Source organism: Rhineura floridana, chromosome 18, assembly GCF_030035675.1.
Source record: "Rhineura floridana isolate rRhiFlo1 chromosome 18, rRhiFlo1.hap2, whole genome shotgun sequence".
Taxonomy (NCBI): Eukaryota; Metazoa; Chordata; class Lepidosauria; order Squamata; family Rhineuridae; genus Rhineura; species Rhineura floridana.
In genome coordinates this window covers 10,060,420-10,085,692 of record NC_084497.1, presented here as the reverse complement: position 1 = coordinate 10,085,692, position 25,273 = coordinate 10,060,420, and the positions used below count along the sequence as shown (strand labels likewise).

The following is a 25,273-nucleotide window of genomic DNA, read 5'->3' as shown; positions in this document are numbered from 1 at the left end:
TATCCAAGAGGGTTTGTGGGGCGTGTCGAAACAAGAGCGCAAAGGAAGACAGGTTTGGGGGTCAGATGGCAGGCCGGGCGCCCACAGCTAATAGGCACTCTGGTGCTCATCAGGTGGTGGCTGTGGTGATAATTAGCCAGGGAATGACGCTTCCCCATGCAGGCACGGTTGATTAAGAAAAGGCAAGAGAGTCGCTCAGAGATTGCTCTGCAGAGGTTCCTTTATCACCTTTGAGTTGAGAGAGAGTCACAGTGGAACATCCTAAAGGCAACCACTTGCACGCGAAGAGATCCCACATATGAACACAGGAAGCTGCTTTTACACCGAATGGCCTTTTGCGTGCATCTACTGCGCTATGGCCCTTTCCTTCCCTACAAGGCATTTAGTTTTTAGGAGGGGCCAATGGGGCGGGCATGGAAAGGGCAGCCTCCTTTCTTCGCTTGGCCCCCACACGTACCCAAGGGGCTGGCAGGAAGTTGCAGACTACCACCAAAAGATGAACTCTCCCTTCTCAAATCGCCACCCACAGCCAATGTTGACAGCAACTTTTGCAAAGCCCCCCCCCCCGGCTCTTCTGCATCACTAAAAGCAACTAAAGCATGACTGAAGGAGGCCACAAGTACAGAACATTTGCACTCCAGGGCAAAACAAAGAAGGAGTAACTAATACTTAATGCTTCCGTGTTCCATGTGAGCATTCCAACCTTTCCCAACCAGTGTGCCTCCAGATGTTGCTGGACCACAACTCCCATCTTCCTGACCATTGGCAACACTGGCTGAGGCTGATGGGAGTTGTGGTCCAACAACATCTGGAGGCACACTGGTTGGGAAAGGCTGGACGATGGCCTTGCAGGATAGATCAGAATCATATATTGCAGATATGGGAATTGAGCTTCTATGGGGCAAACATGATGCTCAGCTTAATTTCATGGCCCCACAGTAATGGCGCAGTGCAGAGAGCACAGGGCGGCAAAGAGATCATGCGCTATATAATCCTGCAAATTCCACTCACTTTAACTCATTCATAAATGATCTAGAGTTAGGAGTGAGCAATGAGGTGGCCAGGTTTGCTGATGATATTAAATTGTTCAGGATGGTTAAATAGGAATTGCAAAGAGTTCGAAAAGGACCTCTCCAAACTGAGCGAAAGGACGGTAAAATGGCAAACGCAATTCGACGAAAACAAGTGTAAAGAGATGCATGTTGGGGCAAAAATTCTTTTCACTTTTATGCTCCTGGGGTCTGCACTAGCAGTGGCCATCCAAGACCCAGTGCGTGGCAGCTGTGAAAAAGGTAAACTCCATGCTAGGGGTCATTAGGAAAACCTAATAAATAAATAAATAAATCTGAAAATAAAACTGCCGATATCATAATGCTGTTATACAAATCTATGGTACGGCTGCATTTGGAACACCATGAACAGTGCTGGTCGCCTCCCCTCAAAAAAGATATTGGAAAAGATTCAGAAAAGGATCAAGGGGATGGAACTCCTTTCCTATGACGAAGGGTTGCAGCAGTTGTGACTCTTTAGTTCAGAGGAAAGGCGAGTCAGAGGAGACATGATAGAAGTGTATAAAATTATTCACGGCACTGAGACAGTGGAGAGAGAAAAGGCTTTCTCCCTCTCTCATAACACTAGATCTTCCAATGAAGCTGGATGCTGGAAGATTCAGGACAGACAAAAGAAAGTACATAACTATATATCTGTTCTATAAATGAGTAATGTATCAATATAAATTTAGAAGAGTCTTGCAAGGGAGCCTACTCCACAAGCTAGAGGGAATCCCCAGCTGACAAAGCATCAAGGCGAGTTAAGCAGCAGAGCCAGTTCGGCAGCAGGGCGAGGAGGCCTATCTGTTTCCTGACCTAAGCTTTCAATAAATTAATTCAATGAACTACAAAAACAAAGATCCGGGTAGGAAGCTGGCAGGGCTGTGGGGGTTTCCCAGTGTTTTGCACTGACTGTAACATGCACGACTATCTGCCTGTTGGACAGAAGTTGTGGATGTGCCATCGGTGCAATAAGCTCCTGGCTCTCTAGGAACATGTTTGTTTCCTTAAGGCTAAGGTGGGAAGCGAAGAGAGGTAGAGAGCTTTGTAGGATGAGGCCACTGGGGACATTATAGCTGCGTCCCACTCCCAGGATGCTAGCTCTCCTGCTATCATGTAGAATGAGGGCATCCATCCAAAGGAGAGAGAAACAATCCCTGAGAAAGGACCCCTTCCTTGGGGGATGAGCCGCTATCCTCCCATGATCAGGATACTTCTCTGGGGGGTGGAGGATTCCTGGTAGCGAGTGATTTGGAACATAGATATTGGGTGTATGATGGGCGTGCAGACCGCAGGGCGATTTGCCTGCCTGGTGCGAAGGTTGTGGGTGTCACCCATCATCTACATAGCTTGGCAGACATTGCTGGCGAGGAGTCAGCGGTCGTGGTGCATGTTGGCACCAATGACATGGGGAGATGCAGTTGTGTGGTCCGGGATGCAAAATTTAGGTTGCTAGGTAAGGGGTTGGAAGCCAGGACCCCCAAGGTGGCTTTCTCTGAAATGCTGCCACTTCCACAATGGTGTCAGCAGGAGGGGTTTGGATTTGCTAGATGGTGGGGAACATTTTGGGACAAGCTGGGCCTGTACAAAAGGGACAGGCTCCACTTGAACCAGGATGGAACCAGACTGCTGGTGCGTAAAATAGAAAAGGTGGCAGAGCAGCTTTTAAAGTGAAGCCAACAGGAGCTGAGGGAGGGTCCGGTTCTGAACAAGCCTCCCCCTTGGGAAAAAGGCCAAGAAAATATGAAGTTCTAAATGGGGGTAGGCCTTGAAGGGGCACAAGATAGCAATACAGGGAGGCAGAAGTACCACAGGGCAAACCGAAAGTGCCAAAGACTTAAAGGGTGATACTGTATACAAGCCTCTGAGCCATGATGGGAGAAATGGAGTGCTATTAAATTAAACATGCATGCAAACGACCAGGAAAATCCAACACGGTCACATTTGTCTTCAAAAGCGGAAACTTTCCAAAAACAACAAGATTAGCTAAAAAGGAAGTTGAAAGGAAGTTGAAATCACTCCACAATGCTTGGGAGTTGTTTAAAAACACCATTAGAATCTCAGCTGGAGCGTATAATGCAGATCAGGAAAGCTACCAAGCTTATACACAGAGGTGATCCAGCTGACACAGTGTACTTGGTCTTTCAAAAAGCTTTTGACGAAGCACCTCACCAAAGACTCCAGAGTAAGCTTAGAAGTCATGGAATAAACAGAGAGGTCCTTTAGTGGATCAGGAATTGGTGAAGTAGCAGCAAGCAGAGAGCAGGAATAAATGGAGAGTTTCCCAGTGGAGGGATATGGAAAAGAGAGTCCCCCAAGGAGTGGTTACTGGGAGCTCCTGTGCTTTTAAACTTGTTCATAATTAATCTAGAGTTAGGGACCAGCTGTGAGGTGACCAAGTTTGCTGATGGTACTAAATTGTTCAGGGTTGTGCAAACATAAAGGGATTGCAGAGAGCTCCAAAAGGACCTCTTAAGGGAATGGGCGGAAAAATGGCAAATGCAGTTCATTGTAAACAAATGCGAAGTGAAGCAGGTTGGGGCAAAAACTCTTTAATTACATGAACTGGCAGTGACTGACCAGGAATGAGGCCTTCGGGTCATGGTAGATAACTTGATGAAGATGTTGACCCAGTGCGAGGCGGCTGTGAATAAGGCAAATCCCATGTCAGGGATAATTAGGAAAGGTATTGAAAATGATATCATAAAGACATCATATAAATCTATGGTGTAGCTGCATTTGAAATACCGTGTACGGTTCTGTTCGCCTACAGAAAGATACTGTAGAATTCGAAAAGGTTCAGAAAAGGACAACAAAAATGATCAAGGGCACGGAGCAACTCTCCCCTATGAGGAAAAGTGGCAGCATTTGGGGCTTTTTAGTTTAGAGAAAAGGCGAGTCAGAGGAGATATGATAGAAGTGTATAAAATTATGCATGGCATTGAGAAAGTGGATAGAGAAAAGTTTTTCTTCCTCTCTCGTAACAGTAGAACTCATGGACATTCAAAGAAGCTGAACGTTGGAAGATTCAGGACAGAAAAAAGAAAGGACTTCACGCAGTGCAGAGTTAAACTGTGGAATTTGCTCCCACAAGAGGCTGTGATGGCCACCAACTTAGACGGCTTTAGAAGAGGATTAGCCAAATTCATGGAGGAAAAGGCAATCAATGGCTACTAGCCATAGTTTGTTTCCAAATACCAGCTGCTGGAAACCACAGGAGGCAAGAGTGCTCTTTGCACTTAGGCGAGTTTAGAGGGTTCCACGCGGGCAACTGGTTGCCACAGTGAGAACAGGATGCTGGACTAGATGGGCCTGAGCCAGCGGCTCTTAGGTTCTTATGTAATTCTAGAGGGGCTACTGCCTTTGTCCTCACCCGCTCTACAGCCAAACATGCAAACACAAGTGAGCAAGTTACACCTTGCGGGGTAGGGCTTGCAGATGTCAGCATGGCAGAGGAAGATGGCAGACGGCTTCCTGGCCAAAACACACAGCCCACGAGGCTTCCCTCTCACACACTCACACTCAGAATAAAGCCAAGGGAAGGAGAAATGGCAGGGATAGAGAGTAGCATCATCTTAGGCCTATGTGCAAACATCAGCACAGAAGCCACCCAAGTGCCTGTCCCTTCCCAAATACTGTTTAAATAAGCAGCAGCGCTCCCAGATTTTTTACACTTAGAAGCAAGGACAAAATGGAGGTGGGGAGGGCGAGAATTCTATGGTTTAAAAAAATCAGCCACAAATGGTACAAATTAGGTTGAAAAAGAAAAGCATCTCTGTCTGGTTGCAGGATTTAGCCGGTGGACACCATTTCACCTTGTGTCTCTCTGCGCGTAATTCCCATTCTTATCACTGATTAAGGCTGCAATGTTATGAGGATGTTATGCTCAAATCTGAATGCCTTCCTAGTTCTTAAAACTCTGCCATGAAGAAATCCCTCATAGTGGATCGGGAGAAGTTTTTTCAGCCTGTCACTTAACACTAGGACTCCAATGAAGCTGAAAGATGAGAGATTCGGGACATGCAAAAGGAAGGATTTTGTCACATACTGCAGAGTTAAAACAGTGGAATTCGCTCTCACAAGAGGCAGTGATGGCCAGTAACTTGGATGGCTTTAAAAGATTACACAGATTCGTGGAGGAGGTGGCGGCTATCCTACTAGCCACAACGGCTATGATCTCCCTAGTCAGAGGCTGCATGCTTCTGAGTACCAATTGCCAAAAGCTGCAGGAGGGGAGAGTGGCTCATGCACTCAGGACCTGCCAAAGGGATTCGCATTAGGGCATCTGGCCAGCCACTGGGAGATTCATTCATTTCATTCACTGGCGATCACTTGTGGCCTAGTAAGATTGTCTTCCAAGATAAGTTCTTTGCTTGGAAGACGCCTGTGCGTGAATTTGTTTTATGCGGGGAGATCGGTGCACCACGATCAGCACACAATCTTGACAGAAAATGGCTTTGATCCAATGGCATGGGTACCACGATGATTGGAAGTCCTTTATCTGCTGCAGCCTTCATCCACCTTCACAGCCGTTGTAACATACGCATTGTTATCCTCCACCTGTTCTGCCATTGTGGACTTTCTTGGATCGTTCTTTGTCTGGTTCCTCTCCCTTGACCTGACCGCCATGGGTGACCCTGCTGGGAGTACATGACTCCCGACGGCATCGCTCGCAGGGTTCATTGGAACATGCAAGCCCACTCACCACTGCAAGGTGACGATCCAGCGAGGGGCCACTGGGAGAAGACTGGACTAGATGGGTGCGCTTTGGCCTGTTCCTGCAGGGGAATTCTGATGATTTCAAAGTGGGTTCAAACAGGCCCATTCTAATTCCCACTAATTAGCAAACATCGCGAGACAAGTAGGTCTTCGCGTTTCTTCATCTCATAGGTGGAAGCACCAAGGCAATCCACCCGCAAGAAGAGATTATTGATTTGATTTATATCCCACCCTTTCTCCCAATAGGGGCCCAGTTCAAGTCCTGAACTAAAAATAAAAATGGCTGGATTTCCATTCCTATGACTGCTCCAAGGCGGACCGCATAACAGCACTGAATGGCTGGCGTGTATCGGTTTTAAAACCCAGGCAGGAAGGTCCCCTCCACCACAACTGCTGCTGCACGTATTCCACACACACACACACACACCACTCACCAGCCTTCCCGTTTACAAAAGTCTCCAGGAAACTTGGAAACCAGAAACCCACTTCCTTGCTCAACTTATTTTTCTCTCCCTGTTTGTTATTATAAGCTCAGCTGTGAACAGCGGCTTGTTATTGCAGGATTACATATTTGGTTGCAACCCACTGCTTAAGATCAATTCCGAGAAAGAATGAACGAAAGAACAAGGGGGGGGGACAAGCATGCAGACGCCCACACACACAGCAACATCTCTACCTGCAACTCAAAAAAGATCCGGTTATGTTTTATATGTTTGGGGGTTTAATTTCACCAGACAACTAATTTTTCAGGAGTTAATGCATGCTGAGGAGTTTTTTTTTAAAAGAGGGCAAGTTTGTAGCCCAAATGACTGCGAATATAAGCTTGCAAACACATATGTGCCGTACAGCAAGCCAGGCTTCAGTGAACTGCACTGAAGAGCCACATCTGAGAAAATGAAAGGATTGCAAGGGAGATGGATTGCCACTGACCCTGCAGTGCTTTCAGCATCAGGATGGAACTGTGCCCAGGCATTTTAAGCTGGTTTGTTTTTCACACTGTGGTGTGGCGTGTGCAGGCAGTGTGGTACAGTGGTTAGAAGTTTGGACTGGGTCCTGGGAGACCGGAGTTCAAATCCCCATGCAGCCATGAAGCTCACTGTATGGCCCTCAGCCTAAACTACCTCACAGGATTGTTGTGAGGATAAAATGGGGAGCGGAAGAACTATGTATACCACCTTGAGCTCCTTGGAGGAAAGGTGGGATATAAATGTAATAATAATAATTAATAATTATTATGATTATAGGCTGTATCCAACTTTGGTCCTATTTAGAATAGACCCATTGAAATTAAAAGACACGCCTGACTTAGATGCATTAATTTCAATGGGTCTACCCTGAGTAGCTGAATACAGCTTATATCTGTTGGTATTTTTGACGAGGAGCAAATACCTTAATAAAAGAAAATAATACATTCACAATGCTAGCTCCCACTGAGGTGGCAAACTTGTGGCTGGGCAGTGCCACTTCAGACTTGCTGGCCGGAGTTCTGGCACATCAGGGAAAAGGAGGCCTCCTTCTTATCATCCCCCCCAAAAAACCTGTAACTCAGAATAGAGATATGAAGGCCTGGGGTGATGATGAAAAGATTTCCCTTCCAATTTCCCACCCATCCAGGCCATCATATCTTCCAATTCAGAGAAATACCATGTCAAACATGGAGTGGCTTTTTATCAGGTCTAATCATTCGCAGCTGCTGACTTCTGTCCTATGAATTTATCGTAGCCCTTCATAAGTACACAGGGTGAAGAGCCCAGCGGGATGACAGCAAAGGCCCATCAAGCCTGGGTGCTGCTATTTCCAACAGCGGACAGTCAGGTGCTTCCAGGATGCCCACAAACAGAGCAACTGGCATTCAGAGGTAGACTGCTCCTGGCTGAGGAGGCTACATTTAGATATTACGGCTCATAGCTCTTCTATGAATATCCACTCCCCCATTCTGCCCCTTTTGGAAAACAAGTGTTGCATATTGCTGTGCTTTACAACCCTCCGATGCTTGATGGGAACAGAAGTCTGCACAGACAAAATTGCGTGCGAGTTTTGCTGAGGAACGGGTGGTGGGTGTTGGATTTGGAGGGGGGTGCAAAAGCTAGCAGAAGCAGAGTAAGTGGCCGCTACCTACAATGGCTAGGACCCACCTCCACCTTCAGAGACAAAATTCCCAGTTACTGGGAATCACAAGTGGGGAGAGTTGCTCTTGCACTCAGGTCCTGCTTGCGGGCATCTTCTCATTGAGGCACCTGGCTGGCCACTGTGAGAACAGGATGCTGGACTAGATAGGCCCCCTTTGGCCTGATACAACACTGCAGGGCCCTTCAAATGCTCTTATGATCACACACAGAAGGGTGAGTTGAGTGGGGGCCAGGAGGCTTTTTGAGAAGCAAGCGGCTGCAATACAGGGGCATTTCATACAGCCTCTCACTCCCTGCTTTTCACATTCAGTTTTGGGAATGACAACTGCCTCTCCCTGCAGCCTTACCCCAGGGTCGCTGAACAGCTTTTGGCTTTGCATTTGGAGAACGGCCAGTTGAAGCAACTAGCCGGCAACTCCAGGCAAATTTAACCCTGGGCAAGGAAGGGGCAGAAAGGAACTCCCTGACAAGTCTGCTGGAGAGGCAGAAGAGTCAGGGACACCCCAGCAGCAGAGACCTGCCCACTGGGGCAAACTGGGTACTGCCTTGGCCAGCCCTCACCTCCCTGCCTTACCACCAGGTCAGAGGGCGACCCTGGCTGGCAGCTTCCACCTCCTTCGTCTCAGCGTTCCCTTTGTGGAAATGGACTGCCTTCAAGTTGGTCCCGACTTATGGCTGCCCTATGAATAGGGTTTTTTATGGTAAGCGGTATTCAGAGGGGGTTCACCATTGCCTCCCTCTGAGGCTGGTCCTCAGCTGGCCAGGGCCTGTTCAGCTTGCCACAGCTGCACAAGTCAGCCCCTTCCTGGCCTGCAACTGTCAGCTGGGGACAACTGGGCTCCTTGGGACTCTGCAGCTTGCCCGCAGCTGCACAGGTGGCAGGGCATGTAACCCCTGAGCCACTCCCTGTGGGGTGATCTTTAGCTGGCCCTTGATACCCAGGAGACACGAGTGGGGATTTGAACTCACAGATTCTGGACTCCCAGCCAGGCTCTCCTCCCCACTCAGCAGGGGGCACGATTAGTTGGCTCTGCTAGTCATTGCCTGCAGCTGCACCTACTTTTTGAGCTCCCTTCCATCCTCCCCCACCAGTCCTAATGGGCATCACCGAGCGCCACTATTGATCTGCCAGTTCTCGGCAACTGATCCACAATTCTCTTGCCGGATCAGACCAAAAGGGTCCCATCTAGTCCACCCTCCTGTTCCCAAGCAGTTGCCTCTGGGAGACCTGCAGGCAGGACGCCAGCGCTTCCCCACTCGCAATCCCAGGAACTGGTATTCAGAGGCATGCTAGTCGAGTGTGTTTAGGAGCCACAGATCTCCTTATCCTTCACGAATTGGCCCAATACCCTTTTCAAGTCAACCAAGCCAGTAGTCATCGCTACGTAACTTCTTAAAGCAACAGGGTGTCAGAAGCAGATTAAAGATTTTGCCATACAGCTGACGTTACAGCCAGCCATGGAAACAAGGCCGGAAAGAATCACGTCAAAGAAACCACAACAAGCCAGGGGCCCTTGCCACAACCCAGCCCCCAAATGCCAGACTTCCACACTCAGCGAGCGGCTTTCAACAATGCTGCCAACAATTCCGTACCTGCCCAAAGTATCTTCATCTGATTACCCTGGAAACAAAGTCCACTACAACCACAACAGTCCACTACAACCACAACTGCATAGAGAGAGAGAGAGAGAGAGAGAGAGAGAGAGAGAGAGAGACAGAGAGAGAGAGAGAGACAGAGAGAGAGAGAGACAGAGAGACAGAGAGAGACAGAGAGAGAGAGAGAGAGAGAGAGACAGAGAGACAGAGAGAGAGAGAGAGAGAGAGAGAGAGAGAGAGAGAGAGAGAGAGAGAGAGAGAACATACCAGCCTTCTTATTTGCCACTGAAACCCACAGCAACTGTATTCGTTTCAGACATCAGTTATAGGCAACCCCTCCCTGTGCATCCAAAAAGCTGAAGAGAGAGATGTGATGGTTCTGATTGGACCAGAGGGACTTTTTAAGGCTCGAAAGGGCCTTAGAGTTTCTCAAGTGCAAGATTTAATTGTTCTTTTAATAATACTTGGTATTAATATTGTTTCCTTCCCGAGCCCCAATGCTGAAAGCTATTCCACATGTTTTGAGCACACGCACGTTTGGGCCAGCTTAAAGGTGAACACATTTTATCGTGGCAGACGGCTTCTCCGGGGACCAGCGCCCACCTCATCAGATGCAAAGCCCGAAGAGATTTGGCCACCGTAAATCTGCAAAGATGCTGTTCAAGACAAGTTAGTGCCTTTGCTGTTATCAGTGCAAACATAGCTACCCCTCTGGAATTTGACATGCACGCTAGTATTCCTCCCAATAGCCCTGTAAAGACAGTATTATCATACCGATAACAAAGAGTCTGGAAATAATGTTCAATAACCCCTTGAGGCAAAGGCTAAACTGAACTCTGAATTTGTGGGAGTTCCAGGATCTTGACCAAGGTTTGTGCCTGATCACCTGCGGCGACTAATGATCACCGGGCAGAGAAAGAAGTTTGCGTAAACTGAAGGAAAAGATTTTTGTCATTTCTTGGCTGGCAATGAGTCATAATTAACTAACAGGTGTGTGGGGGCAGGCAGGAAGTGCTTTTTTCTTTTTTGAGGACTAGTAACTTAGAGGAGTGTATTTGCAAAGCTGGACTAGAGGAGATGAGTTATAAAAGTACAGGAGAGCCCACCATTCAGGGGTAGACTGAAGGGCCTTGGATCAACCTCTGCAATCTCCAGTTAAAAGGATGAGGCAGCAAGCAGCAGTCTGGAGAATTGCTGCCATTCAGAGTAGAATTGGGCAAGATGACCTTATATATAAGGCAATATCCTACGTTTACAGCTGACAAATCTGTTGTACAGGTGACAAAGATAACCAACAAGATTAATTTTAGGGGGAAAGCAGTAGAGAAAGTTTACATACCGACTTTAAAAAAAAATAAAATTGGAGGCTAGTGATCCCTGACAGAGAAAACATTCCAGAAAAAGAAGCACAGCACTTTAGATCACATCTGATCTGGTGCCTTTCATGTTCATGAAAGCTTTTGGCAAGAAGAGGGTAAATTAAACACACACACAATACTGAGGAAGCTGCCTAATACCAGATCAGACCACTGGTCCGTCTGCTACAGGGGTTGGCAACCTCAGGTCTGGGGGCCTAATGTGGCCCACTTTGTCCCCGACACCCACCCACTGGAAGGTTGCCCACAAGGGAATGCGGCCCTCAGGCCGAAAGAGGCTCTGACTGGCAGAGACTCTCCAGGTTTCGGGCCAGGACCTTTCCCATCAGCTGATCCTCCCAGCTCGGAAACGCTGTCAGGGACTGAACCCAGGAACTTTTGCACACACAAAAACAAAGAATGTGTCATGCCACCGAGCTGCGGTGTCACACCCGCAAAGCCAGATCTGGCCCCAGGATTTCCTAACCGGCTCACCTCTCCGCACCGCCACAGTCATCAAGGGACGCACATCCCCAAAAGAGGCACCTCCTCCACCCAGCCGGCTGCTTTCAGGCCGACTCATTTTGGGATGTCACAACTGCTGTGGCTGCTGCAGTGACAACACGAGACTTCAATTACAACAGGCCTTCGTGTGAGCGAGGAGGAGGAAGAAGAGGAGGAAGAGGAGGAGAGGCACCGAGCTGGGGACGCAGAGACAAACCCACCCGGCTGCTTGGAGAGCGTGGCAAAATTGCCTTCCTCTGGGAGGTTTTTGAATGGAATCAGGATAGAGGCCTGACAGAGAAGGATTAAATATAGGGTGGGGCTGGACAAAAAGGCATTTTACATTTGAAGGCACCACCCTCTGCGTTTCAGAGAGGCAAGGTGAACACAGCAGTTTCCACTTCCGTGGATATTCCTCCAAAGCTTCTAGGTGCTCAGGATTGGTGTCGCCTGCCCCCCCCCAGCAGCCTTGGGGAGGCCGCCATCTGCCGCCACCACAATCCTTCATGCACGCCCTAATTTTGTGCCCTCTAGACATTGCCAGACTCCAACCCTCATTAGCCAACTCCAGATGATGGGAGTGGGGAGCCCATCAACATCTGGAGGGCACCAGATTGGGGAAGGTTGATGTACTGCAATCGCTCACCACAGCGTACTGACCTATCTTCTGAGATTGGGATTTGGGGTCAGGAGGTGAAGAGTATCAAAACCTCTAAGGTGGTATATTGCCTGCTCACACATCCTTCGCAATGAAAACCCACGTGCTGCCATCTTAGAGACGGGGTCACCCCACAAACTTGGCAGGGGCAGGCCCATTTGCAACTCACAGATTTAGCACTTATTTGAGTTTTCTCTCGTGATAAAAATTGTGACAGCCCTGGCCAATTGTTTAGTTCTGTTTAATGGGCGATGGTGTGCATGGGCATGTTAATAGCACACACAGAGCCCTCTTAGAGATGCCCCACAACCCAGCAGGGTCAAATCAGTGCACGTTAACTTACATGTGAGAATTTAGGGAGGAAGACAGGCTTTGGATAGCTAGGTGGGGGGAAATCACCCAGTAATTTACAACCCAGTAATGGAACACCCAGTAATGGAACCAATGACCTAGAGAGGTGGTGGGCTCTCTGACACTGGAGGCATTCAAGAGGCAGCTGGACAGCCATCTGTCGGGAATGCTTTGACTTGGATTCCAGCATTGAGCAGGGGGTTGGACTTGATGGCCTTATAGGCCCCTTCCGACTCTACTATTCTATGATTCTAACTGCCCACCCTTGCAGCAGCTTCAGAGGGTGGCTGTTTTACCCAATTATGGCAGAGCAAGTCCTGAAAAGGCAGACAGATACTGAAACTGGGGTATTTCCACACACACACCCCAGCAAGTACTCCTCATGGAGTTTCATTTTTCAGAAATGAAAACTGCAGCTCTTTTCATTCAAGGCCTGCCTTATAGGGCCAAAAGTCACACAAAATGCCACATTTAGTGTTATTTGCAAAGGCGTCTGCCATGCAGTATGTATTTTCAGCTGTCATCAAATGTTTTGTCCTGTTTAATGGGGGGCAGCTTTAGCCTGCTTTGTATGCTGCCAAGAGTGATAATAAAATAGGTGTATTGCGACCGTGCACGCACCCATTAAAACTTTACAAATTAATTGGGAACGAGCTTTGTCAAAGGGGCAAATCATCACTTTGGACACTATTCCCAGCACACAATGATTCTTCCACATCACCACCACATCCCCTCCCACGATGAAGGAGAGGATGAAAGAGCTTCGCAGGCCATCCAGTGGGTGCAGGAATGAATTCATGACTTCTTCCGGTGTAGGGGCCACAACGAGACGGACTTGGGAAACCTCAGTCACTTGGGATTCCCAAGACCAGCCAACAGAGAGCTTCTGGGGTTTCCAAAGACCATTCAGGAGATGGGCAGAAGCTCAGTGGTAGAGCACGGCCTTTTTCCTGCAAAAAATCCGGGGCTCAATTCCTTGCAACTCTGGCTAGAGCTGGGATGGGGTGTGTGGAGGGATCCACCAGGGCCCCTGCAGAACCAGCACCAGTCAGTGTATAGTAGGCAATACCAAGGGTCAATTTCGTATAAATCTGCTCCTTAAGTTCCATAAGGAGTAAGGCCGCTGGTCGCACGATCACACACACAGGAGCCCCTTAGGGGCCTAGAAGCCTGGCATGACCCAATATCCTTGGATTTCACTCTGCAGAACAGACGCCAGCCATTCCTGCTGTAAGCTGTGGTTCTATTTAGTGGGGTCCACACTCATTCCCACATTCAGTAGGAAAAAAGCCCACACAGTTGTTCACGCTACATGCTCACCCCAACGTACTTAGCACAACTGCATCCCAAAAAATACTCCCCAAGCAAGAGAATCCAGTTATCTTTTCCTTTTTTTAAAAGAAAAGCAGCCGCCTCCCCCCACCTCACCCTGACTTCTCTTGCAGCTGATAAACACTTATTAACAAGCAATTGCTGCTAAGTTGATCCACGGCCACAGCGTGTAATTACCGCAAACCTTGCTCCTGCTGTCGGGTGAGGCCCACTTCAGGTACCCAACACCCCATATTAAAAATAAAGCCATGACACGGTCCAGAGTGCCCCCACCTGCCTCACGGTTTGCCTGTCATTTGCTGTCAACCCACCTTGGAGGCAGCTGGCGCAGCAGCAAAGTGGTGCTGTTTTTAATGTTCTTTTAAACACGTGCATAATTCATTTTTTAATTGCTACCAAGTTAAGAACAATGTTTTCCTTCCTGTTAGGGATATCTTCGCACTTTTCAAGAGTTCAGTTTAATAGACCCAAGGAGCATTTCAACACACACAAAAATCCAAGCTGGATTTCTGTTACCACAGTTCACACAAGGTGTCGGCAACGGAACGGTCACTGCCCAATACAACAGAGGGGCAAATCCTCCTTCAACTTTAAAGTTAATTCAGGGGTAATGTCTGGGGTAGAACACAAATGCTCAGGGCATTTGGCTCCTACTATTTTCGCTGCGGGTTAGAGGGCAGGCTCTATACAACCACCCCAAAAAGTCAGGAAAACAAGTCCCAAATAAAGCATTCCAGCCTCAACCAGTCACATACTCACAGTTTGGAAACTTCAGCTAGTGCAAAATGCAGCAGCCAGACTGCTGACAAGGACCAGCCGGTCAGCACATATAACACCTGTTCTGGCCCATTTGCACTGGCTACCCATCTGTTTCCGAGCCAGATTCAAGGTGCTGGTCATGACCTATAAAGCCTTACACGGCATGGGACCGCAATATCTTGTGGAACGCCTCTCCCACTATGAACCTACCCGGTCACTTCGCTCAGCAGCTAAGGCCCTCCTCCGGGTACCAACACATCAGGAAGCCCGGAGGACAGTTACACGATCTAGGGCCTTTTCTGTAGTGGCCCCTGAATTGTGGAATAGCCTCCCCGAAGAAATACGCCTGGTGCCTACGCTGCTATCTTTTCGGCGCCAGGTTAAGACCTGGCTATGCTCCCAGGCATTTTAATGTGTTTACTTTTATATTTCTGTGGTTTCTGTTTGTGTTTATTATTGTTTGGCTGTTTTTATTATGATATTTTGTATTTTAATCTTTTGTATACCGCCCAGAGAGTTATTCGCTATGGGCGGTTTAAAAATGGAACAAATAAATAAATAAATACTCGCAGCAGTGGATCCGGCCTGAAGGGCAGGACGCCAGCTTCTGAGTTGCACAGGATTCTCCAGTTGGAGGTTCGAGAGAGGAAGAAAAGGCAGGCGGGAGAGATGTTTCTATAACTGACGTCAACTGTTAACTCCTCTCTCCACCTACAACTGGAGAAGGCTAAGAATGTGAGGCAAGCCTGTCCCTTGAAAGAAACATAAATCTGCCTCCCTCATTGGGTGCTAATATCCAGCCTGAGAAAGAGTTCTGTGTGACAAAGAGGCCTTCCTTTTGAACACCAGATGGCCTGAACAAAATCAATCCTTCCTCCCCTCAAAATGACACAGCCCAGGGCACCACATTCGCCTCCTTCCAGCCATGGGGCACCCCAAACAGAGCACCCTCCAGGCAAGAAGAAACGCTGCTGAGCTCTGGTGACCCCCTGCCCCACAACAAAAAAGGCAAGGCTGCTTCAGTCCTGTCCCCAGCTGGGAAGTTGAGGAAACCAGTATAGATCCTCCCTACCAGCCCTGCAAATTGTGATAAAGTGGAAAGAGGGGGGTGACCTCCCACTTAGCTACCCTCTCCCAAAAACCCAAATTATGGACTCTCCTCCCAAATCCACCATCAGTTTCCTTCTCCCCCCATTTCCTACAGTGCTCCCCATTCACCCAAGATCGGGAAGTGGGGTTGTTCATTTATTATTTATTTATTTATTTATTTCATTTTTAAACCGCCCATAGCGAATAGCTCTCTGGGCGGTGAACAAAACAAGATTAAAATACAATATTACAATAAAATTACAATAAAATCAGCAACAAGTTAAACGGAAAAAAAAATTAAATGAAACACATTGAACATTAAAATGCATGTTATTCATTAATATTCAGGCTCCACCAATGACTTTTCAAAGTTGGCTAACAATACCGCAAAATTAAAGGACATGGGGGGGGGGGAGGAGAACAAGAAAGACAGCACTTTCTTAAACTGTTGGGGGGCAACTACAGAATGCGTCATTTGCCCCACAGACCTCCCAGTCCCAGCTATGAACCATATGATATAAAACACTCCACCTCATCCTTTCCAGTATTTAACTAGTGGGCTTCCCTCATTTCCAAAACACATTCTTGGAGGGGGGGATGGAGGTTAGAAGCGCAAGGGCTGCAATGCTAGACCCAGTTCCCTGGAAGGAACTTCTGAGCTGACATGCATAGAACATAAAGCCCCCCCCATACCAATGCCTATTGTGGGTCCTCTTTGCTGGGGGCCAGAAGAGATCTTCAGAGATTGAGACTTTGGGGAAGGGGTGCACTTTTCCCTTCTGCAAAGTCAAGTTCATTATTCGACATCCCACCCTAGTACTTCTCAAGAGGGATCTGACATTCACATCCCAATCTCTGCTGTGGCAGGGGAGAAATACTTGTAGATGTGGGGGGGATCTGACATTAGACATCACACTCCAATAGCATGCCCCCACTCCTAACCCCCATGCAAATGGGGAGGGGGTCCCAATCCTTTCCAGATCCCCTATTTGTGAGGAGAAGAAATCTTAGAGACTGGAGGGGGGGGCAAGGGACATCTCTTTTATCTTCAGTCCTGCCATGCTCACATCCCCCCCACTCCATTCGTATTCATGCCCCCTTGGGGGGAGGAGGGGAGATCTGCCTTGTCTCATTCCACCCCACCCCAAGAATACACCTCCCCCCTCTACCCATTTCTACGCTTAAGAAATGCTCCTTTTCCGGAGCACTGGGGGGGGGGAGAAGAAACAAGCGTACAAAGCGGCCTTTTACAAGAGGAAGGAAACCTTCCTTCTTCCCCCTACGGCCTGCCCCTTCCTCTCCATTAACGAAGGGAGGGGGCTTCATTCTTACCCAGGCTACTTTTTGCTGGCGAACCCAGTTCCCAGACTCGCCTTTTTTGGGGGGGGGAATCTGGAACCCCTCATTTCATCACACTCCTAGTCACAGGATCCCCCAGACCTCTCCCCTTCTATTTACAAGGGGGGTCTCTATTCTTACCCTGTGTGTGTGTGCTAGGGAGGGGGTGTTCCCCTCCATCTCCCCCTCCCCACAATCGTGCTCCTCTCCATATAGTTATGGAAGAGAGAGAGAGAGAGAGAGAGAGAGAGAGAGAGAGGAGGGCCTCCCACCTTGGATAGCCCCCCATTTTTTAAAAAGTGGGGTGGGTGGGGAGGTTGCCTTTTCCTCCACACCCATTTATGCCCCTCTATTTTTTTGGGGGGGGAGAGGGTCACTGCCCATTCCTCCAGCTTCCTCCATTGGTGGGGGGGTCCCCCCTTTCCCCCATATTATTAAGAAGGGGGTGTCTCTATGGCCACTCCCATTCCGCTGTTAAGGGAGGGTCCTCCTCCCCCACAACCGCCCCTCTTTATTTAAGGGGGGGGCTCTCCACCTCCCCCCACCGACCTCTCAAGCCCCGCCCCCTTCTCCCCGACCACCCACCTTGCGCCCCTGGTAGGCCTCGAAGGCGCGCAGGGCCGAGTCGGTGAGCTTGACGTGGAAGACGGAGACGCGGGTGCCGCGGCCGAGCCGCCCGCACGACAGCGCGTAGCCCCGCTCCGCCAGTGCCGCCATCTTGCGAACCTCCGCCAGAGGCAGCGGCGGCGGCGGCGCCCTGTCACGCCCCCTTATGTATTATGCAGCACGCACACACGCACGCACGCACACTTCCTCCCCTCCCACTGACGCCACCGCAAAGCACGCCGGGACGTGTAGTCTTTCTGACTTTCGTCAGGACTCTGCAGCGCTCCTTTTCTCTTACATAACATTTATATCCCAGCTTTCTTCTATGGAGCTCAAACTGGAGTACTTGGTTTTCCCTCCACCCTCCTTTTTTTTTCTCACAACAACCCTGTGAGAAAAGTCTGAGAGTCAGTGATGCCCCACGCAAGGTTACCCCAGTGAGCTTCATGTGGGTCAGGGGGGATTTGAACCCAGGTCTTAGCCCTTTATTATTATTTATATCAACTATCAGTGGCTTCCCAGAGGCATCCCAACCTAATAACATAAATAAAACATATATAAATATATATAAAATCAGTTAAAACAATTGCATATATAAAAGCATTTTTCCTAAAAATAAATATATAAACAGTGAAAACAATAACACCCCATACAAAAATCAGTTCAAATCCAAAACAGACACTAACTAAAGATTCTTAAAGGTTTGTTAAAACAACTTTAGCAGATGCTAAAAACAACAGAAAAAGCACCTCTCTGATATGTAGCAGGAGGGAGTTCCAAAGGGAATTCTCTCTGTCACTCACATTGAGTATTTTTGTCCCTTTTCTTTTCTTAAATAAGATGTTTATAAATTATATATTCATATTTACAAATTATGTGTTGTATCCAATTTTAGTCATTCTCAGAGTAGACCCATTGAAATTAATGGACATTATTAACTTATTTCAATGGGTTGTCTCCAGCTAAGTTTTACTCAGAGTAGGCCCCTTGAAATGAATGGATCTAAATTGGTCTTACTCAAAGTAAGAGTAACATAGGATACAACCACCCAATGGATAGGGATACAACTCTGAGTGGAATACAACCGTACAGATTTATTTTATATTTTATATATTTTTAAAATAAATATAAATAGAAAGCATATGCATAATTTATTTAATTAATATATAATTTTAACATAAAGATAGATAAATAAGATAGATATATGTAAACATACAAATAAATACAACATACCTGTACATATAACATTTTTATAAAATTATATACATTATAAACCGGTCACTGTCACAGAACATATCCTGTTGTGATTTCATTATTTATGTATCACTGCACACTAAAGTCAGGATCATTCAGACCATGGTATTCCCGATCTCTATGTATGGATGTGAAAGTTGGACAGTGAAAAAGGCAGATAAGAGAAAAATCAACTCATTTGAAACGTGGTGCTGGAGGAGAGCTTTGTGCATACCATGGACTGTGAAAAAGACAAATGGGTGTTAGAACAAATTAAGCCAGAACTGTCACTAGAAACTAAAATGATGAAACTGAGGTTATCATACTTTGGACACATCATGAGAAGACAGGATTCAGTAGAAAAGACAATAATGCTTGGAAAAACAGAAGGGCGTAGAAAAAGAGGAAGGCCAAACAAGAGGTGGATTGATTCCATAAAGGAAGCCAAAGACCTGAACGTACAAGATCTGAACAGGGTGGTTCACGACAGATGCTTTGGAGGTCATTGAGTCATAGGGTCGCCATAAGATGTAATCGACTTGGAGGCACATAACAACAACAAACAACATATACTTATATATTTTTTCTTTTTTCTCTTTTAAAAGAAGTTGATATAAATAAATAATGGGTTGTATCCAAGCAAGCCAGATCCAGAGCAGAGCCGCTGAAATTAATGGACTTAAGTTAGTCGTGCCCATAGTACTGAGTACGAGTTAGTTGGCTACACCCTACCTATTTATATTTATAAATTATATATTCATGTCATATTTATATAATCCTTTTCTCCAAAGAAAGTTATTTATATTTGCAAATTACATGTATAGAAATTTATAAATATATTTAATGTCATATATGCATTAATACTTTTATATAAAAATATAATATCATAAATATATGTAGAAAAAACCATTAATACGGCAACCCAAGAGGGCCAGGTTTCGCTATGCTGTGTACTGCGCAGACTCCTTGCGGCAAAGCACGCTGGGAAGTGTAACTGTCGCTCTGACGCTATATGAGTAATGGCCGCCATCTCATTAACCGGGTCGCCATAACATTCCTTACGTTATCAACAATAGCATGCTATTTATCCCTAAATAATTAGCCGTCAGAAATGAATTATTATTTTTATTGTTGTTATTTAAATATGGCGCGCAAAGAATGTTGGGTAACTCTCCCTCTTGTTGCTAGGGCCGTCGAAAAGGCGCATCTCTGGACCAAAGCGAAAGAGGTGGGAGGCGGGGATATTCAAATGACGTAAAGGCCGAGCGTCATGGGGCGGGGCGAAGGAATTTCTTTCTTTCCGGCCTCTCCGGGGTCAGGGAAATACCGCCCTCTTTCGGCCGAAACTGGGAAGTGCCTACCGTCTTCTACTAACAAAACTACGCTACCCAGACGCCATAGCGGCAAATCTTTCCACCTGATTGGCCAACGAGTGCTTCCGTTTCTGGAGTGCTGGAAGAAGCAGGGAACGAGTGAGACATGGGCGCTTTTGTAGGGGCTTCAGGAGGCAGGTAAGGGGTCTGTTTACAGGGTCAGGGAGCGGTTCGGGCCTGAACTGATCCCTAGATGGAGGGAGGGAGAGTGCCTCTGAGCATGCAGTGAGTGTCTCAGAGCGGCTTCTTTAATTATCAAAATAATGTTACATCAAGGTGACCTTCGTGCCTTTCCTCCTTGCAGAAAGTGTTTATTAGGGATACATCTGAGCATGCACAGAGTGCCTTCGGTGCCTGAAGAGAAGAATGCCTTTCCTCCTTTCACTCTCCAGAGAACACTTAAAAGCTTTTTTTAAGATGTTTTGTTTTAATATATTTAAAAGTCTGTCTTTAAGATGTTTTAGAGTGATTTTAGTGTTTTGTTTGCCACCCTGGGCTCCTTCTGGGAGGAAGGGCTGGATATACATTTAATTAATAATAAGAATAATTTCATCATCATCAAAACGTATGCACTCCTTTCTTATAAAATATTAAAGGCAGCACAAAGGAGAAAAATGCAATGATAAAAGGAAATAGCAATAATTATTCAATAAAGCAAGTTAAAAAGACAAGAAAAAGTGAGAAGCAGCATACAATCAATCAACAAGGGGAAAATTCTGCAACAGCTTCCCATTAATGAATCCATTTTTGCTACCTATCTAAAACTAGGCCAGAACAGGACCTCCCTGTGAAGGCTGGTTTAGATCCTGGACATCACAACTCCCGTGGTGATCTGCCTGCTGTATTTCTGTTGGCTGGGAGATCTGAAGGCTGGCCTTGCAACAGAACAAGTTCTCAGGCATGCTGGAGATATGCTGGTCCCAGCCGGTGCCTCTTGATAAAAGCAATAACAAGGGACAGGGTACCTCTGGGCATGTACAGGTTGCCATTGCTTCCCTTGCCACTGAGTACCTATTAAATAGTAAGTGTGAGTCCACTCACTGAGATATTAAACCAAAAAGGGCCTTCAACCTCCCTGTCACCATCCACTTGGGATTTGTTAGCCGCAAGAAAGGTGAGTGCCTCTGATCTGCTCTGATCTTTCACAGTTATCTGTTAAGAAGAAAAAGAAGACAATATCTGAAATAAAAGACAGTATCCCTGAGCCTGTTCAGAGTGCTTTGTGGTGGGTAGAACACTGTTTGGTTGTTCCTCCAGATTTCTTTTAATTGTGCATTCATAGTGATTTGTGCTCAAGATGGTATCAGGGCAGTTATATACAATCCCACTTCCATACTGTTTGCATCTGCAGAAGTTTCAGAGCAGACATACTGTTTCGTTTCCAATCGGTGCATGTCCTGCAACTTCCTGCTGAAATCTTCTAACTTTTCATACTACAAATGTTTGGGTTTATTTTTTGTCCTGCTTTTGTAGTGCAAAAGTACCCCTCTGGACAGCAATGGTGAGATAGTGCTGGGGAAGCATTGCAAAACATCTAATAAAGTGAAATGTTGTCTGGACATTCCAGTATAAATCCACCGCTAATGCACTGTTATTGGGTCAATAACACCTGCAAAAATAAACACGAGTCTGGAGGGATCCATAGTTTGACAACCTGAAAAATCAAGTATCAGTTTTTCCCCTCCCTCTACCCTCAGATCTCTCTTCTTGATGCAGCGAAGTTCGGCCTCTGTGTTCTACCATCGCGGAATCAGTTCTGTTCTTTCCACACCGCAGAGAGGACCGCTTGACTGCTGTCTATCACCAGAGCCTGCAAATGTCTGCCAGAGATTCCCTGAGCTGGCAATGCCATGGGGTCGCCAGCAGTTTCGCGCGAAAGCCCGTGGCAACGAGTATCAACCCTCGAACCTCAAGCGGAAACACAAACACGGCTGGATCAGACGCATCCGGTCAGCCAGTGGGATTGAGGTGATTCTTCGACGGTTGTTGAAAGGCAGGAAATCTCTGACCCATTAAAAATTCTCTGTGGCAAGATCCATCAGAAGCTGAACATCCAGAGAATCAGCCACTTGTCTTGTTGCTTTTGCTATAACTAGAAATGTAGATCTTCCATTCTTAACAATATTTCTTCGTGTGGGACCCGCTTGGATTGGCTGTCAACGATTTTTCTACAATGATTTGTTGACTAAGTCCCTTATAGTCAAAACAAGTAACTCAGCATTCTGTTTTCTTTTTTTAAAAAAGTGGAATATTTGACACGCAATTATTAAAAACTGCATATCTTGTGACAAGTTCTGTGCTTCATTTTATCACCTAGATATTATTGTTACTTAATATTGAGGTTTATACCATATTTCTGCAAAAACAAAAAATCTATTGTGGTTTAGGATTAAGATTGATAATAAAATTGATAATGAAATACAATAGATAATAAAAAAAGAACAAAAGGAGATAGATGGTGTGGCATGTAGCAGTTAGGTGAGGGATGGGAAACATCTGCGGCCCTCCAGAATCTGGAGCAGGGGTGAGGCAGATGTGGCCCTCCAGATGTTGTTGGGCTTCAGCTCCCATCAACCCCAGCAACCAGTGGGGTTGGGCTGATGGGGGTTGGAGTCTAGCAACATCTGGAGGGCCGCAGGTGTTCCTCACCTCTGGCAGAAGACATGGTGCAAGTCAGGACCCAGTTGCGGCATAGGCACATAGGAAGTTGCCTTATACCGAGTCACACAAGTCCTTCTAGCTCACTATTGTCCACACTGACAGGCAGCAGGTCTCCAGGGTTTCAGACTTCGGGGTTTCACCCAAGCCTACCTGGCGATGCTGAGGATTGAACCTGGGACCTTTTGCATGCATAACAGGTACTCTGCCACTGAGCTACAGCCCTGCTGGGATGACCATTTGGGAATCTCTCTCTACATGTGTGTTTTTGCAGGATCCATTCCGCCTCTGGTGCTGTTCAATAAAAGATGGCCACTTCATTTGTTTTGGGAGGGGGTTAGTGGTCTGGACTCGGCTTCCTTTCCCATTAGCCTAGTGCAAACTGGCTTCAGGATGTGTAGGTGGGAGGTGGGTGCATGAAGGGTGATCTTCCCAGAGCTCCTTTATTTATTTATTTTATTAAACTTGTATACCGCCCCATAGCCGAAGCTCTCTGGGGGGTTTACAGTAACTAAAAACAAATACAATTTAAAATACATCTTTTAAAAAACAATTTAAAGCTTTCTTTGGCTCTGGGTGCATGAGGGGATGGGCTGGAGGTCTGCTGGAATGCTGCTCAACAGGGCTGGCCTAGCAAATGAACTGGTGGCATATATATATCCAGGGGGTTGGACTTGATGGCCTTATAGGCCCCTTCCAACTCTACTATTCTATGATTCTGTGATATTGTGACGTAAACTTCAGTACACCTACTGATCCCAATCACAGGCCAGTGCTGGGGACACCCCCCCTCCACAGAACCTGTTGATTTTCTGCCATGTTTAGGGGTGGAGGCAAAGGTGAATAAGAGGAGACAAGATAGAGAAGTATAAGATTATGCACAGTGTGGAGAAAGTGGACAGTGAGGAGTTTTCCTTCCTCTCGTAACACTAGAGGATGAGTCTCATAACTCATCCAATGAAGCCGAACGTTGAGAGATTTAGGACACACAAAGGAAGGTCTTATTCATACTGCACTGGGTTAAACCATCGGATTCACTCGCACACAAGTGGCTGCCCACTTGGATGGCTGTAAAAGAATTTTAGACAAATGCACAGAGGATAAAGGCTATCAACAGCTACTAGCCGCAACATCTATGCTCTGCCTCCACTGACTGATTCCCTCCAAATACCAGTGCTGGGAATCACAAGCCCTGCTTGTAGGCTTTGCATTGCATCATCTGGTTGGCTACTGTGAGAACAGGATGCTGGACTAGACAACCTTTTTGGCCTAATCCAGCTTCAGGGCTCTTCCTATGTTTTTTTCACAGGCCGAAATCCATCAGGGGCAGCTCCCCCCTTGTCATTACATTTCCATCCTGGAGAAAACACCACCTACTCTAGCACCTGTTGGATTTCCGCCATGCGGTAGCAGGCATGTATTATTATGATTGTTAACTATTACATTTCTATCCTGCCCTTCCTCCCAAAAGGAGCCCAGGGTGGCAAATAAGGGACAAAAGGCTAAAAAATGTTAAAAACAATCTTACAAATAAAAAATCTTCTGTAAAAAAAAAAAGTTTTAAAAACATCTTAAAAGCAGTTCCAACACAGATGCAGACTAGGATAAGGTCACTACTTAGAATACTTGTTGAAAGCAGAAAGCACCCAAAGGCAGTGATGTAGCGGCAAATTCAGGGCCCCTTCACGGCAATCATAGACACATTCCCTCCCCCCACTTTTTCTTTTGCTCCTGGGTTGAGAATGAGATCCTTGTTAATGCCTTCTCCCACAACAACAGACATCCCGAGGGGCCAATCAACACAAAAGGGGAGAGTGTTAGCTACTGAAAAGAGTCTTCTCAGTTGCTGACTCACCTCTTTTCGATTGGCTCTAATCTGCAAGAAAGGACAAGGAAGCATTTGAAAGACTCTTCTCAGTGGCTAATATTCCTTTCATGCTGATTGGCTTGCAGGATGCTGAAGACATGGGGACTCTGCTCCCCCCAAAAGTAAGGGGTCTAAGACCACCTGAGACCCTGGATGACTACACCCCTGCCCAAAAGACTGCCTGATATTTAAGGAGAGGCAATTCCAAAGGGTCGGTGCCGCCACACTAAAGGTCCGTTTCCTATGTTGTGCAGAACGGCCCTCCTGATAAGATGGTATCTGCAGGAGGCCCTCACCTGCAGACAGCAGTGATCAGCTGGATATATAAGGGATAAGACTCTCTTTCAAATATCCTGGTTCCGAGCTGTATAGGGCTTTGTACTCCAAAACTAGAACCTTGAATTTGGCCCGGTAGCAAATGGGCAGCCAGTGCAATTCTTTCAGCCAGCGGGTGACATGTTGGCGATACCCTGCCCCAGGGAGCAGTCTCGCTGCTGCATTTTGCACCAGCTGCAGCTTCCAGACCAACCTAAAGGGCAGCCCCACATAGAGTGCATTACAGTAATCCAGCTTGGGGGTTACCAGTGCCTGGACAACAGTGGTCAGGCTATCCCGGTCCAGAACTGGCCGCAGCTGTCTTACCAGCCGAAGCTGATA

General features: G+C 46.9%; 2 protein-coding genes across 3 annotated transcripts in view; one reads left to right on the top strand and one right to left on the bottom strand.

The window, feature by feature from the left end:
* The window catches only part of ELL (elongation factor for RNA polymerase II), a 63,190-nt gene extending 45,541 nt beyond the window's left edge, over nt 1–17,649 (bottom strand). Inside the window, exon 1 of the mRNA XM_061600749.1 lies at nt 17,465–17,649. Within this exon, the coding sequence (XP_061456733.1) occupies nt 17,465–17,596 (132 nt within the window). The 5' untranslated portion in view covers nt 17,597–17,649. The remainder of the gene's footprint in view (nt 1–17,464) is intronic.
* Nucleotides 17,650–19,946: 2,297 nt separating this feature from the next.
* MRPL34 (mitochondrial ribosomal protein L34) lies at nt 19,947–22,382 on the top strand. 2 transcript variants are annotated; one of them, XM_061600973.1, is made up of 2 exons: nt 19,947–20,229; nt 21,789–22,382. In XM_061600973.1, exons 1-2 carry the CDS (start codon nt 20,198–20,200, stop codon nt 22,105–22,107), a joined length of 351 nt encoding a protein of 116 aa, XP_061456957.1. In that variant the 5' UTR covers nt 19,947–20,197; the 3' UTR covers nt 22,108–22,382. The 2 variants fall into 2 exon arrangements, with proteins under 2 accessions (XP_061456957.1, XP_061456958.1); XM_061600974.1 differs by having other exon boundaries at nt 20,015–20,225.
* Nucleotides 22,383–25,273: the final 2,891 nt, after the last annotated feature.